The sequence below is a fragment of the Cervus canadensis genome, chromosome 1 (genome assembly GCF_019320065.1).
Source record: "Cervus canadensis isolate Bull #8, Minnesota chromosome 1, ASM1932006v1, whole genome shotgun sequence".
Taxonomy (NCBI): domain Eukaryota; kingdom Metazoa; phylum Chordata; class Mammalia; order Artiodactyla; family Cervidae; genus Cervus; species Cervus canadensis.
Genome location: NC_057386.1, coordinates 12,921,304 through 12,934,549, shown reverse-complemented (window position 1 = coordinate 12,934,549; position 13,246 = coordinate 12,921,304). Strand labels below are relative to the sequence as shown.

At 58.5% G+C, this 13,246-nt stretch overlaps 1 protein-coding gene across 1 annotated transcript in view; it reads right to left on the bottom strand.

Moving 5' to 3' along the window:
* Nucleotides 1-13,246, bottom strand: part of TBCD (tubulin folding cofactor D) — a 142,555-nt gene that overhangs the window by 5,165 nt on the left and 124,144 nt on the right. Inside the window, exons 27-37 of the mRNA XM_043464260.1 lie at nt 12,102-12,220; nt 10,846-10,937; nt 10,029-10,169; nt 9,039-9,122; nt 8,384-8,542; nt 8,163-8,301; nt 6,883-7,004; nt 5,016-5,093; nt 2,449-2,538; nt 1,969-2,056; nt 965-1,071 (exon numbers count right to left, since the gene is read on the bottom strand). Coding sequence (XP_043320195.1) covers nt 965-1,071; nt 1,969-2,056; nt 2,449-2,538; nt 5,016-5,093; nt 6,883-7,004; nt 8,163-8,301; nt 8,384-8,542; nt 9,039-9,122; nt 10,029-10,169; nt 10,846-10,937; nt 12,102-12,220 — 1,219 coding nt within the window. The remainder of the gene's footprint in view (nt 1-964; nt 1,072-1,968; nt 2,057-2,448; nt 2,539-5,015; nt 5,094-6,882; nt 7,005-8,162; nt 8,302-8,383; nt 8,543-9,038; nt 9,123-10,028; nt 10,170-10,845; nt 10,938-12,101; nt 12,221-13,246) is intronic.

The window sequence follows — 13,246 nt, the reverse complement described above, 5'->3', positions numbered from 1 at the left end:
GTCACCCGCGTGTCATCCTTCGGTGCTGCCTGCTGGACCCATGCTCACGGGCCACCCCTTCCCTGCTTCTCCATCAGCGCCTCCTTGCTCCACTCAACACTCCTCTTTCAAACCTGTCATCCAAACCCATCAAGAGTCAAGGAGCCAACAGAGATGGCAGGAAACTGCTTAAAACAAACCTGCAGCCCTGACTTGGAACAAGAGGCGACCCTGGGTGCCTAGGAGGGAGGTGAGTATCTGGGGTGGGAGGGAGATATTCTTCCTGGCTCCCTCAGTCTGATTTCTGAACATGCCCACATGTGCCCTTTCCAATAAAAGTGACCAAAGGCCAGGAGATGGCCCTCGTCTGAAAAGAGTTGAGGCCTGGAGGCTCCTTCTCTCCTCGGGGCCACGGCTGACACACGTGGTGCGTCCCCACGGAGGGAGACTGTCTGCCACACCACACCTCCCTGCACATCTGACGCCACAGTTCAGGGGGCAGGAGCTGCCGTTCTGAAGTGATTTCAGCCCCAATAAACTGCAGAAAGGGTGCCCAGAGCCATGACATGATCAATGGAAAAGTGGCCACAGAGAAATAAGAAGTTAGCCTCTAACCGATCTGTGCTCAGAACAACCCAACTTTTCACTTTAAAAAAATGGTATTTGGGAAAAAAAAATGGTATTTGGGAAAAAATAATTTCACTTCAAAAATCTTCCAAGCTAAACACCCCAGGAGGCTCCCTTTCTTCCCTGATCCTCTTGGGTGTGAGGAAGTGAGCCTGCGCGACAGAAACACAGACACGTGGGTGAGGAGGGGTCAGCCAGACACCACTGCCTCCTCGTAACCCAGAGCTGAGCCGAGGGCTGGAGCCCCTCCTTCTTCTAACCTCCGGAGGCTTTTGGGAGAGACCCCGACAAGCTCCGGGGGTCCCACTCGCTGAGGCGCTGCACCCGCCGTGCTCCCAGAAGGCCAGGCCGCACTCACCAGGCTGTGCTGCTGAGCACAGCCATGACCTCGTCCAGGACGGCGGCAGGCATCACGTCGTAGGTCAGCACCATCTCGTACACCTGGCTGGCCGTGTTCTTCCGAATCTGGTGGGAACGAGAGCAGAGCTGACGCGACCCTGCCTGGGAGCAGGCAGCTCCTGAGGGCCCAGAGTCCCAGGAAACCAGGAAAGGCTGGCTGGGCAGACAGCTAAGAGGAGCTGACCTTGGACCCCACTCAGGATCCGTGGCCACAACCACCACGGCCGCCCCGCTCTGCCACGCCCCCCGGCGGCGCTTGTCAAGAGGAGGCCACACAGCTTCCAACATGTCCTCGCTGAAATGCTGCGTTAAAGCCTGCCCCGTGTCAGGGCAGTCCTCTCACTCGTTTTCTTGTCTACTGTGCCTGGTGGGGACTTACTCCACGGAACAGGAGCTCTCAGAACCCCCAGGCCCACCCCAGGGGGCCTGGCCAGCAGGTCAGGGCCTGAGAACCTGCATTTCTGATCATGGGGAAAGGGGCATCCAGTGACCCCCACTAGGAAGATGTCACATTTGGGTATCTCATCTGCCAAAGGAAGAGAAGACTTCCCAAGAACCTGACTCTGCGGTGGGGGCTGTGGGGCAGGTGTTGCCCCAGGTGGGGGTAAAGCCACTCAGCTTGGGCCTTCCACACCCACTCTCAGTGGGGCACCCAGGCGCACCTGCAGCCAGGATCCCAGGGGGCAGGGGGCCCCCCGAGTGTGGGCGTTTCCCTGGCACCCAGGCCCATTGCCTGGGGCTCCGGGGGAACATTAGGACCCGCCCCAGGGGCCAAGCTCAACCATCACACGGCAGCTGCCTCGTCCACCAGGCCCAGGACGCCCCGCCCACCGCGACGAGGCCTGCCCTCCACTAAGGTCCACTTGCGCTAACACTGGGAAGCGTCAGCCCCCAGCACCGATGCGGGGGCTGGGACAGTGGGCCCCGGTGTCCACAGACGGGACCCGGGGCTCAGACACTCACCACAGGGAAGGGGTGGCAGAGCAGGAGGAAGAGCTGCAGGAGGACCTTCCTCCTCACGTCTCCGGGGAACTGCACCAGCCCACAGAACCTGCAGGGACCCCACACTCCAGTGAGTGACCCAGGACGCCCCAAACCTTCACTTCCCGGGGCGGGAGGGGACCCAGGTTCTGCCTGCGAGGACCCCCAGGCCTCAGGGCCGTCTCCCTGCAGGGAGGCAGCCCAGGTTCAGCATCACTTTCTGTCGGTGGGGCGTCCAGACCTCCAGTGTCAGGGAATCGAGAATTTTTCTATGACAAGGCTCCCTGACCCAGTGCCCAATGACCTGTCCAGGAGGCTGGTCCGAGGGTGGGCAGGGTGTGGCAGGGCCCCCCTGCTCTGCCAGGAACACGGGAACATCAGAACACACACCCCCAACCCTGTGCTCTCAGCTGCTGGGCCGGCCTCTCCCCTTCCTGCCTTAATAAGTTACTTGGAACTCACACTGCGATGCTCGACCGCAGTTTCTGGACGTCTTTGGACTTCTTGATCTCTTCCTTACAAAGCGCAAGCAGCTTCACACAGAAGGGGTGACTGAAAGGAGAGCAGAGGACCTGGAGGCGGGCTTCTGGGGAGCATCTGCTGATGGTGGCCCCCAAAGACAACTCACCCCGGGGGTGCCCACCAGGGCACACAGCCAGCCCCTTCGCAAGCACAGCAGAGGACAGAGACCCACTGTCCTGTGCGCGCGACAAGCCACCTTCCCCACGGCCCCGCCCTGTCCTCACGGCCCCACAACAGGAGGGCAGACCAAGCCCTGGTGGGGCCTCCAAGTAACAGGAACACCCAGAACCCCAACCCCACTGCGAGCCCAGCCAACGTGGGCCATGGCAGCACCAGGCTCAACCCAGGATCAGAGGAGGACGACTGCACCATGACCGGGTCCCACGGACTCCTGGGTCCAGGTTCCTGGAGGGTCAAGGAGGGACCAGAGGCATCCCCCCACCCCCAGTTCTGCCTGACCGAGGAGAACATGTGGCCATGGACCAGCGTGGGTGCCCATGAGAGGAACGTGCTCCCCTCCAGCAGAGCCGCAACCCCAGGCTGGTTCTGGACACTGAGGTCCCTCCCGTCCTCAGCCTACATGGCTGCTCCCCAACTCACCTTCTTCCTGGTGTATCTGCTCCCCCTCTGCTCCCCTGTCCCTAACAGTGGGGCACCGCTAAGGCTCTGCCAAGGCCCTGCTCATCCACGGTCCTACCCCGGCCACTTGTCTACACCTGCCCCCCCTGCCCCACTCCGTGACCTCATGAGATCACATACTACCCGTTTACTGAGGACTTTCTACTGAGTTCCAGCCTTGACGATCCATCTCTTCTGGACGAGCTCTATAAGCACCTTAAACCAAACATTTCTGCTATGAACCAAATGTTCATGTCTACTATGTTGAAATTCTAATTTGGAATGTGGGGATATTAGGAGGTGGGGCCTTGGGAGGCTGACATGGAGCCCATAGGGGATCAGTGGGCTAAGAGAAGACGTGGTCTCTAGGTGGTCTCTCTGCCACTTGAAGACACAGGAAGACCACGTCCCTCTGCTGAACTTGGACATCCAACCTTCGGCACTGGGAGGAATGAGTTTCTGGTGTTCAACCACCCGGGCTGTGATACTTGCTACAGCATCCTGACCTGCTAGGAGAGCCTTCCAGCTCAACCTCCAGGCCTCTCAGGTCCACGGCGGCTCCAGCCAGCCTTCCTGCCTGAGAACACCGCGCCCTCCCAGGGGCCAGCCTGGGCGCTCACAGGCCTCCTCGGCGGCCTCGTGCCCCCACCCCCACAGTGACCTGCTGGCCAGCTGCTCCCCTCCAGCACCAGCAGCCAGGAAGCCCCCAGCTGGAGGCGAGCCTGACGACTTGGAGTGCTCCTTTCTCCTACCATTTCATTCTGAAAGTTTTCAAAGCAGGAAAATAAATTAAGACTGAAACAGAACACTTAGCAAGTACAGTCGTGCAATATACACAAGGATCACATCCCACAACCAGTGGGCACAGCCCGTGCATGCACAGGCTACTGCTCTGACAGGAGGTGTTAAGAAACATGCTGGGATGCGCCACCAACAAATTAAAGGAGAAACCCTTTGATGTTAAAAGAGCACTTGAGAGTCTCAGCGAAGACGGAGCAAGAGGGACCAACCAGATCCACTCCCACCTGGAAGAACTGACAGTGAACAAAACTCACAAGACGGCAGACTGCAGAGGACAGGACCACTGAGGCCTGAGCGGCAAAAGACGTGAGCCTGCAACCGCCCAGCTCCCTGCCTGCGGAGGGGATGCGGCGGGCACACAGAGGGGGCCTGGGCAGAACCCGCTGCTACCCTTTTTCAAATTGCAGGCCAGAGGGCCCAAAGGATTCTCCCGAGCCCTGCTCAGCATGAGGATGCTGCCCTGGCTGTGGAAGAACCCCCAGAAATATGACCCTCAGCCTAGGGGTCACTATCAGCCTAGGGGGAGCTCTGAGATCAAGTGACCGAGAGCAGAGACCTCAGGAGTGGGAGAAAATGAGCCCCAGATGCCAGAGCTGCAGATGGGGAGGCCAGCACCGCAGCGGCAATGCCCTGTGCTCGGCAGCTAAGCAGCCCTGAGCCCAGCGGAGAGGGATGTGGCCTCACGGATCCGCTCCCTGCGCCCGCCCCACCGGCCTCCCAGTGGCCCCACTCTGTTTGAGGTGGGCTCTTCACCTGGACCAGGTCCCAGCACCATGACCATCACAGGCCCTCTGTGACCCCCGTTCACCATCCAGTCCACCGTCCACCGCTGTGCTGACTGCAGGCCCCCGTCAGGGTCAACGCCCCACCTGCTGTTTCCCGTCCGGACAGCAGGAGCTCCCAACCCCCGTGGGAGCAGCTGATGCTTCTTGGTGGCTCTTAGAATGTATATAAAAGCTGACCCTGAACATACCAGGAAACTATCTCCCAGAAGCCTGATCTCTGGATCTGATCACAGTTCTCTGAAAGGTGAGCCTGAGGCTGAGCCACTGAGGCAGCACTGAACACAGAACACAGGGAACACTCACTTCTCCTGGGTGGTGAAGATGTCGAAGCACCCGTTGGCCAGCATCTGGTCCAGTGTCTTGAGCAGCGGCACGGACACCCTGTGGGGAAGGCAAGTGTGAAACACCAGGTGTCAGAACAGTGGAGGGGCAGACCCGCGCACTCGGGAAACTCAGTGCTGCTGACACGCGGGCCCTCCCTGCACGACCAGCAGCTCAACCCCAACCAATATCCTGGCAGGACGTGCAGAAACGACAAGCCAGTTCTAAGGCTAATGTGCAAACACCAAGGATGAAGGCAAGCCCACACAGCTATAGGAAGAATGCACAGACTTGGAGAGCTAGCACCGCTTCATTTACATAATCGTGGCAGAGCTCATGTGATCCTAGTGTGAAGACCAGCAAATACGTCCAGGAACAGAAGAGTCCCAAGCTGGGCCGCACACCCACCATTTCTGAGAATGATGCAAAAGCAACGCAGTGGGAAGGTCTTTCCCACACGTGGAGCACCAGGGCATCCACAGGCAAAACTGGGACATAGACTCCAACCCCACACAGACCTGAGGTCTGAACGGAACACTCAAACTACGAAACGTCTAGGAGAAAACCTAAGAGACAGTCGTGTAGCCTTGAGTCAGGAGAAGTTTCTTAGATATGATGACACAAAAAACACAATTCATAAAGGAACAAGGATACAAACAAGTTGATCAAACTGTAAAATATTTGAGACTTTTAGGAGTCTTAACAGAGAGACTGTTAGGAGTGTGGAAGACAAGCTAGAGACTGGGAGGAAACGTGCAAATCACATCTCACAGAGGACTCGTCCAATGTGTGTAAGAAAACCTCAAACTGCAGCAGCAGGTTAAAAACAAGTACCCAGTTAAAAAAAAAAAAAAGAAAGGTCAGAAGATCCGATAAGACACCTAACCAAAGATGCTCTGCAGACAGCCAACGAGTGCCCAAAAAGAGGCCCAGCACCCTCAGTCAGCAGGGAAGGCAGATCACAGCCACAGCAAGACACCGCACCCCGTCAGATCAGCTGAAGTGAAAGGACCGACCAGGCCAGCTGTGGTGAGGATGTGGGCACCCAGATTTCTAAGTGACGGAAAGCAGATGAGTGGCTGCCTTGGGGCTGGGGGGCCACAAGGGGTGGGGGTGGGGGCTCAGGAGGCAAACTGTGGGTGACAGATGTGCTTGGTTGTTTCATGGTTGTTGACATGAGTCACAACTTCTCAGACTGCACTCTTTATGTGCCTCTCGTTAGGTATCATCTACGCCTCCAGGGAGCTGCTCCCGGAAAGAGCAGAGCGCCCCGGGTCGAGTTCCTGTTTGCCGAGACTGTCTGACTCCCCAGGAACAGGGCCTGCGTGAGGGGTGTGCAGTCCAGCCACAGTGACCGCTGCCCGGCCGCCCTGGGCCAGCCAAGCACCGAGTCCAGGAACAGCCCTCTCAGAAGGTGCACGAAACATCCCCAAGTCTGCAGCCAGGGCTTTGGGGTCTACACTCCATCTTCTTGGGAAAGCAGTTAACAAAATGCTACAGCAAAAACGATGAGAAGACCGGTCGCTTTCCAATTCTGGTGGTCACGGTTGTGTGTGAGCCACATGTCGGAACAGCGGCAATAATGTGGAGGCAGGTACAACCAGGAAGCACCACAGGCCAGAGCCAGACAAACTCTCCTGGGCTCACAGCCTCTGGCATTTTACTTCCAACATACACAGCCGGCTCAGAGGGCAGGCTGTGAGGGGCTGGGAGGTGACGGCCAGACCCGGGGACGCATGCTTGGGTCATGCCCTTGCTGGGCTGTGCCCACCTTACCTCCCCACAAAATCCTGCTGGGCAGTGAGACCCTGGGGGTCTGAGAAATCACTGTGAGAGCACCAGTGCTCACCTGTCGTTCAGAAGGTTATCCTCAAAGACCTGCAGAAGGGTCCCGCCGAAGTCCTCCAGGGCTGCCGGGTCATTCTGAATCTCCTTCATGTACTCAAAGAGGCCCTGTGTTGAGTACCTAACCTGAAACACAGAGAAGTGTTCTCATAACAGGCACAAGACCACGCTGCTCCCAGTTCCCCCTCCCCCGGGCTGCCTGTGTGACAGACTGGAAACATCTGCTACACAGCATGGGGATCCGGCAGAGGCTGTCCAGGCCAGGCGTGAGGAGCCCATTATGGGCATGCAGACACCCCTATCAGGGAAATGGTTCTGGAGGCAACCCAAGCCCTCACACACTGTCACTAAATTTGTAAGCACCACTACTTAAGATGCCTGGCATCTGGGCGACCACTGCTGCTAGGGAGCAAAAGCAAAGGCACCTCCCCTCAGGATAACACCAAACGCCATCATACAACCAACACTCAACAGGTGAGTCCTCAGGGAGGAGTCAGCAGAGCAAGAAAGCAGATGCAGGCCTCCCTCCGACAGCAGACACCGGCTCATGAAACAGAGTGTGGGAGGACAGTGGGCAATGATTATTAAAGGAAAATGCAATCATGAGATGAATGTGCAAGGAAAAAGCACGAGAAACATTGCAGATCAAACAATGTTTGGTAATATACAATTACTGAAACACCAAATATTCATGTGTTTGAGCAAGCTCCAGCAGACAGTGAAGGACAGGGGAGCCTGGCGTGCTGCAGCCCTTGGGGGTCGCAAAGAGACACAACTGAGGACAGAAAAACAGTGACAAAATATTCACCCGTGGGAGGGAACAAGCAGGCTACACAAAGCTGCAGAAAGCGGAGCAACTTCAGAGAAGCAGGCAGGTGGCAAGGACAGGCAGCGAGCAGGGAGGAGGGCAGACAACCTTCCAGAAGTGACAGAAACCACGAATCCACTCAATCGGGGCCAAGGGATGGATGAGAGGCGGGGAGGCGGGGGAGGCGGGGGGGGCGGGGGGGTCCCACACGGGGGTGACAACAGAACAGAACGAACCACCAACACCACACACAAGCAGGGAACAGGAACCTGGAGAGACCGACTGGGGAACTACGGGGCCCTCACGGTGCGGGGGAGTGAATCCAGACCCGAACAAAAGCCAGGGAGCCGGGCTGCCAAGCTCCTGCCTCATGTGCTGTCAGGTCAGGGGAACACCACCCCCCACCCCCAGCAGAGGGTCCTGAAGGAAGGAGGCAGCGCTCCCTCACGGGGACGCCCACCCAGGCGCCTGCTCACCGTGGACTCGGTCAGGCCGCCCACGGACACGGCCAGCCCCAGCAGCACGTGGTAGCGGTAGGCAGGCAGCCCCAGGAGGCGGGCCATGCGCGGGAAGGCCTGGGAGGGCGCGCCCCAGTTCACGGAGGCCACGGCGGCCCTGCAAGACAGGAGTGCGAGCTGGAGGGGCTGCCCCACGGGGAACAGGGCGGTCCCCCCGGCCCCGGAGCTGGGCCCCGTACCTGGGGAAGAGCCTCTCCAGCTCTGGCCGGGCGGGCACATGGGGGATGGCGGGGCTGTCCGCGTGGAGCAGGGCCAGGAACACGCGGGCCGCGTGCGCACGGAACCTGTCGATCTTCTCGCTCGCCTGCTGGGCTAAGCAGCACATGAGCCGCTGGCAGCTGCAGACCAGAGCCCAGGGTCAGCTCGTCTGGAGCCCGAGAGCGGGCACCTGGGCCACCCCGGCGGCGGGTGGGACGGGACCTGACAGCTCGGAAGCCCACGCAGGAGGTCAAGCAGTGAGCCTGACAGGACTATGGGCTCAAAGAAAGGGAGGAAGAGGCATCTGCAGCCAGAGGAACTGGACCGGGGGGCTGCCGAGGAAGCCAGCCCGGGTCTCCTCAGGGGCCTCGACAACAAGAGCAATGGAGGGGGCACGGTGACCCCAGGCCAACAAGGTGCCAAGAGGTAGCCCAGTGTCCGGGGAACCGACGGAGGACAGGATGGCCAGTCCCCAGCGGCAGCAGGCCCAGGCACAGGGGCCCTGAGGTCAGGAGCTGGCTGTCCTCCAACAGGCCTGAACCCCAGGAGAGGCCGAGCCAGGGGCAGGGGCCCTGGTGTCGGGAGGGAGGGAGGGCCCGGGCCGCCCCTCTCCCCACACGGGGAGAATAGACTCACAGGGGGGCCTCGATCAGCTCTGGCTGGTTCCGACCCAGCAGGAGAGTCAGGTCCATCAGGCTGGTCATGGCGGCCTCGCGGACCCTGCAGAGACAAGGAGGGGTTGAGGAGCCGGCCTACTGCCCCAGGTGCTACGTGACCACCAGTCACTCGGTAGGGCCAGGCTTAGGCGCCCTCAACCCGGGGCAAGAAACACGTAGGAGGCTCGACAAAGGCTGCTGGCAGCCTTTCTCCGAGAAGCTTCTCTCACACACTACCTCAGAAACACCTGTCTGACACCCGAACACCAACGGCCAGGGCCCAGAAAACTCTCACAAGGGCACAGAAGCAGCGCCGGTCTCCCCGTGACCCTGATGCACAGAACATGCCCACTCTGCAAAGCTGGTTTGTTTTTTTCCCCTGGCAAAAAACCTTTTAAAGGCTTTTTGGCTTTTCAAGAGATAAACGTATGTAGAACAGCTCCTGTTTGCTGGTCTAACTCCAGAGTGAGAGCACCATTTCAAACTTGGGACAAAGAACACTCAGCGCAGCTGGGCAATGGGGACCACAAACACTGCCCCACATCACCAGGGCCGGCAGGTCCTACACGCCCGGGCACCCACCCTCCCGCCAAGGAGTGAGCACCACCCAGGAGGCAGCACACACCATCACGCAGTCAGAACAGACCCTGAGCAGCCGCCCACACCAGGCGAGATGGAGACCATGGCTCTGCACTCAAGACAGGCCCGCTGCCTGCTGCAGGGCCATCAGCGCCCTCTGGAAGGACGAAGGAGAACCACGGCAGAGCCACACGGCACACAAAAGCAGGAAGAGGGGCCCCGTGTCCCAGGCAGACATGTGAACCCCAGCCGCAGTCAGAGCACCGTCGCCCACACTGCCCTGGGAATCAAGGGCCCAGCCTGGGTCAGAGCAGCGCCATGGACGCCCCACCTCTGGCCTTGGTGGGACACTCGAGAAGAGCCGCGGACGAGGACGGCACGACCACCTCACCATGCCCCCACATCCCCACGGCTGTCGGTCGTGTAGTCCTTCAGACAGTCCAGCAGCGTGCAGTAAATCTGGGAGACGTTCTCTCTGCACACGGCTTCGTCCGGAGGCCCCTCTGCCCGCACACCAACAGTCTGGCAAATCCTAAAATTAAAAACGTGTGAAGCCCAGCTAACGTCTGAGAATCCCAAGCAAGCTCTCCTGCCGTTCTCATCATTTTGGCTGGATGTGTCTTTCCTGATAGGATGCCCTCAGAACAGACCTGTAACCTCAGAAGCAGACTCGGTAATGCTCCCGCACTAACGTGATGCCGAGCGACACTCTTCTCCAAGCCACACCTCTAGCGTCTACAGTTTCAGGGCACACAGGGGGCCGTCTGTGGCTGGTCCCTTCGACCCCGCCACCCACAGAAGGCACAGCATGGGGCTCGTCAGAGAAAGGGCAGCCCCTGCTGACATGCATGTGTGTGACATACGTCAGCATTCCCTCCACACAGGCAACCTGGGGGCCATGGTCATGAGCAGAACACTTAGCCCCAGTCCCTGAGCAGGCCCACTGTCCCCAAAACCCAGAGGTAAGTGCACTACGGGTTTAAGTAGTCATTATAATTATGACAAAACTATGAGTTTTGTCTATGAGTTGACATGTTCTCGGACAGTCCTCTGAAAAGAAACTAGAAAATAAAAATGTTTGCCTCAAAACAGATTCAGCCCCTGACACACGGGGCTTCTTACACAAACTGCTGTGAACATCCCTTCATGCTCGGTTGCTGGCTTTTGAGAGAACAGAGACTTTGGGGAGAAAAACCGTTGGGGCTCACCTAGAGATGGCCTTCAAGGCATCCCGCCTGGCCTCAGCAAAGCTCACGTCCTTGGGAGAGATGTGGGTAACGGCCCTCAGGCCTGCTAGAACCTGAAAAGCAAAGACAGACCTGCTAGCCTGAAGATGCATGCACCGTGCATGCAAGTGGAGACCTGGGCTGGCACCCTGCACCCAGAACACAGCACAGCATGGCCGGTGGCTTGTCCGGGTGGACCACATGCCCTGGAGAACACACAGAGCCCCGAGTGGGGTAGGGGTGCCTCCAGCCCTTCCCACGGCTGGCTCCTAACTACCCTCCTACCCACACCCCCATCACCGGCACTCAGGCAATCTCTGCCAGTCTGCCTCCTCCCTCCAGGGCAAGACCCGCACCCACGGCCAGCCATTCCCTCCCGCCCCCTGCCTGGAGCTGGAGCCCTCGGCACACAAAAGCGCCCAGCTTCTCACATCTTCACCAGTTACTTCTGGAGTGACAGTTCTGTTCTAAATGCAAGGTGTTTCAAACAGAAAAGCCCTGGGCAGGGTTTGGATGGCCTGTTCCCCGTCTTGACACCTAAGCTGGTCTGGTGCCTTGGATCCCAAGGCGTTGGGGGCAGGGGAAGGCAGCACAGGTGAGGGGCACGTGTGTGCAGGCACCTGGCCACAGCGACGGCTGGGAGGTGGGCCGGCAGGACCGTGACTGACGTGTGAGCCGAGGGAAAGGGAGCGTGAGGGGGAGGGCTGGGTGGGCTGAGGCCGGCAGGGTCTCCTAGGTCAGGGTATGAGGGGAGCTGACGGGTCACCCCTGAAAGGAGACAGGCCGAGGGCAGTGGAGCTCAAGGGCAAGCAGAACCCCGCCCCCGGCCACGCCGGAGCACAGGACCCCGCGCTGGGGAGAAAGGGCACCTCCCCACGGAGGAGCTCTGGGGTGGGAGGCCCAGCACCCTTCACGTGGCCACGGGGGGGCAGCCTTCCCAGACGAGGCTGGAAACATTTGCTCCTAATGCAGAAAAGGTTGGATGGCACACCACAGCTAAGTAAAGGCCAGGTGTATTTCCAGGAGGCTGAGGCTCCCTCCTCAGCCAAGGAGTCAGCTCCCCCGAGTCTCCTCAGGCTAGAATGTTCACCAGGCTCTCAAAGACCACTCGCTGCCCTGGGTGTTCCCCTCCCCTTTCTTACGGATGCACACGCTGGCCTGCAGGAATCCCTTCAGCCTACATACCCCACTCATGTGTCTGGCCCCACACGACCCCCGCCCTGCTAGGCCAGCCTCACCTGCCTGAGTCGGCCCTTCAGGAAGAAGGCCGGCAGGGCGCCCAAGGCCAGGGCACAGCCACAGCGAGTCATCTCCTCAGGGCTCTGGAGTTCGGAGAGATACAGCTTCACCAGCTCCTCTGAAAAGAAGGGACCAGAGCGTGACCACTGCTGTCCAGTATCCACAAGACATACTCCTCAAGTACAGGCCAGAAGACGAGCAAACAGTGCTGAAGGAGGGAGGGGCCACTCAGACGCCCAGAGCAGACGTGCTGTCAAAGCAGCATGAATCAAACAGATTGAAGAAGAGAGGTTTTCAGTAGGTGCTTGTAAGATTTTCATAAGCAATTTTAATACACAATTTCACTCCTGGGAAAATAAAGCCAACAGTTTTACCAATAGTCAACACAGTCAAACTTCTGTTTTTTATTCACTAAGGACACAAATGCCTTCCTCAGAAGATGAGGATACTTCCTCAAAGACCAAGAGCAAATGTGGTCCCAAGAGGGAGCCCCAGGGCTAGGTGCTCAGGGGCAGCAGGGGTGCAGGGGCTGCTCCGCACAAGACGCCCACCGCTGGTCGGGCAGAAACGGGCAGTGCAGTCAGTCAGGCTGAGAGAGAACACAGGGCTAGGAAAGCAGACCTTCCCACACGGGAAAGGCCAGTCGCGGGAACTAGAGAGCAACTGAAACAGAGGTTTGACAGGGAGACGCAGGAAAAGGGGGCTTCCCTTGTGGCTTGGCTGGTAAACAATCCTCCCGCCATGTGGGACACCCGGGTTCCATCCCTGGGTTGGGAAGATCCTCTGGAGAAGGGAAAGGCTGCCCACTCCAGTATTCTGGCCTGGAGAATTCCATGGACTGTATAGTCCATGGGGTCACAAAGAGTCGGACACGGATTGAGTGACTTTCACTTTCACAGGAAAGGGGGCCCTGAAGCGATTCAAGAATTCAAGGAAGTAAAGTGGAAAAACCACATCTATTCTCTGAAAAGGCAACTCAGAAGGTCAAGGAAGGCCAGACACCCTTACTCTTTACCTACCACAACCAAAGAGGTTCCTGTCATCACTGCTTACATTTCAACACAGCAAGACTTCTATAATGTGTATGTGAAAACCTTAGATCCTCATATATTAGGGTAGGAAAAAAAAAAACTGGAATTCCACT